Source organism: Austrofundulus limnaeus, unplaced genomic scaffold, assembly GCF_001266775.1.
Source record: "Austrofundulus limnaeus strain Quisiro unplaced genomic scaffold, Austrofundulus_limnaeus-1.0 Scaffold1124, whole genome shotgun sequence".
Classification (NCBI taxonomy): Eukaryota; Metazoa; Chordata; class Actinopteri; order Cyprinodontiformes; family Rivulidae; genus Austrofundulus; species Austrofundulus limnaeus.
In genome coordinates this window covers 60,437-62,110 of record NW_013953526.1, presented here as the reverse complement: position 1 = coordinate 62,110, position 1,674 = coordinate 60,437, and the positions used below count along the sequence as shown (strand labels likewise).

The following is a 1,674-nucleotide window of genomic DNA, read 5'->3' as shown; positions in this document are numbered from 1 at the left end:
CATCTGGTGAAAATTTCATGTCATTAGCACCTCTAGTAATATATTTACTGAGAAAAATGCTGACGTGTTCAATACTTATTTTACCCGCTGTATATATAAACTAACGTTATTTCTGCTGACTAATCATGGTGACCTGGCAGGGTTTTATTAAACAGTGTGTAAGTTGTGTGATTAAAAACAAGACTTACTGTGAGTTTGTCAGATAAAAATAAAAGCACAACAACAGATCGACAGCTTGAGCTGAAACATGTTTATTTGTTGATATGATTTTATCTTAGTTTAAATGATACTTGGAGTAAATATTTCAAGTTTAAAAGTATTTATAGAAGATAATTGGATTATTTTATTATTTGCTGCTGCTTTTTATGATTTTAGCCTTCATTACTACTGTTATATTTGTTTATAGCTAAGCAGTCAAGATTAAATCTTTTATTGCCTAAATGGGAGCCCTGCATCAACCTAATAACAGTCTTAAAATATTTTTTGTTACAATTAACAAGTGAACTCTACAAAACTGAACTGCAACACCCAAATGTTTATATTACTCATTTTACTTATTAAATTTCTAACAAAAAAAGACATTCAATTTTCCAATCCATAAGAATAAATTTACATCATTTATTTGTTCAGTGATGTTAAAATGATTCAGTGACAGAGTGTTTTTAATTAATGCCTCCTCAAACCACACACACATAAATACAAACAACTGGAGTTTAAAATACATTAATTAATACAACTGGTGTCATTTTACTTTGATTGCAGCAGGGTCATCAGCAGGTGTATATTACCCCTTCACATTATTAAATAATTGTATTTCTCATAAAATAAGCTTAAATAATTACTGCAGAACATGACAATTTCTTTATTATCCGATTACTCGTCAGAATAATCGATAGATTAATCAATTACTAAAATAACGGTTAGCTGCAGCCCTACCTCAAACAAACGCACAGATGATGTATTATTTTCTCTAATTATCTCTTTTCTTTTTGGTTGGAATACATTAAACAGCCAGTACACAACCAATCAGTCTTACATAGTTACAAATCCTCTCTGGTTGGTGCTGTCATGGTGTCATTTAAAGAGGAGTGAACTGATTCAGGTTAACTGAACAGAACATTTGATGTGAATAAAGATGTTTAAAAGCACCTGGTTCTGTGTGGAGTCCTGCTCCTCGGGGCTGTCTGGGTCTTTGTCCTGGGCACATAGACCTGATCCAGACCAGCTCTGCTCCGAACAAAACACATGTTGACTGGGATACCTAAAACACACACACAAACATTGGTTAGCAGAGGCTACATCAATTAAACACTAACTACTGGAATAAAAGTGAAAACAAAGAAACAAAGAAATGATAAAAACATGAAAATTATACCCTTGTTCTATATTATGTTTGGGATTTAAAGCAACAACGACAGACTTGGTGTAAACAACACAAACAATAAGAAGTTAGAATTTATATTTTCAGATCTTCCAAGGTGCCAATTATGGACCTCTCTGTGCATTGTTGCCCAAATCAAATTCTGGAAGTGGTCATTCAACTAGATCTGTTACAAAAGGACAACTGATATTACCAACTTTTAAAAACTGTTACGGCCAGAGGTCTTTCTTGTTCTGTTCTCCATGGAGTCTAACCTTCCGTGGCCAGCGCATCCCGGCATGGCTCATCTAGTC

At 33.7% G+C, this 1,674-nt stretch overlaps 1 protein-coding gene across 1 annotated transcript in view; it reads right to left on the bottom strand.

The window, feature by feature from the left end:
• Window positions 1–1,674, bottom strand: part of suco (SUN domain containing ossification factor) — a gene marked incomplete in the record, with an annotated part of 88,481 nt that overhangs the window by 61,084 nt on the left and 25,723 nt on the right. Inside the window, 1 exon segment of the mRNA XM_014030831.1 lies at window positions 1,150–1,261. Within this exon segment, the coding sequence (XP_013886285.1) occupies window positions 1,150–1,261 (112 nt within the window).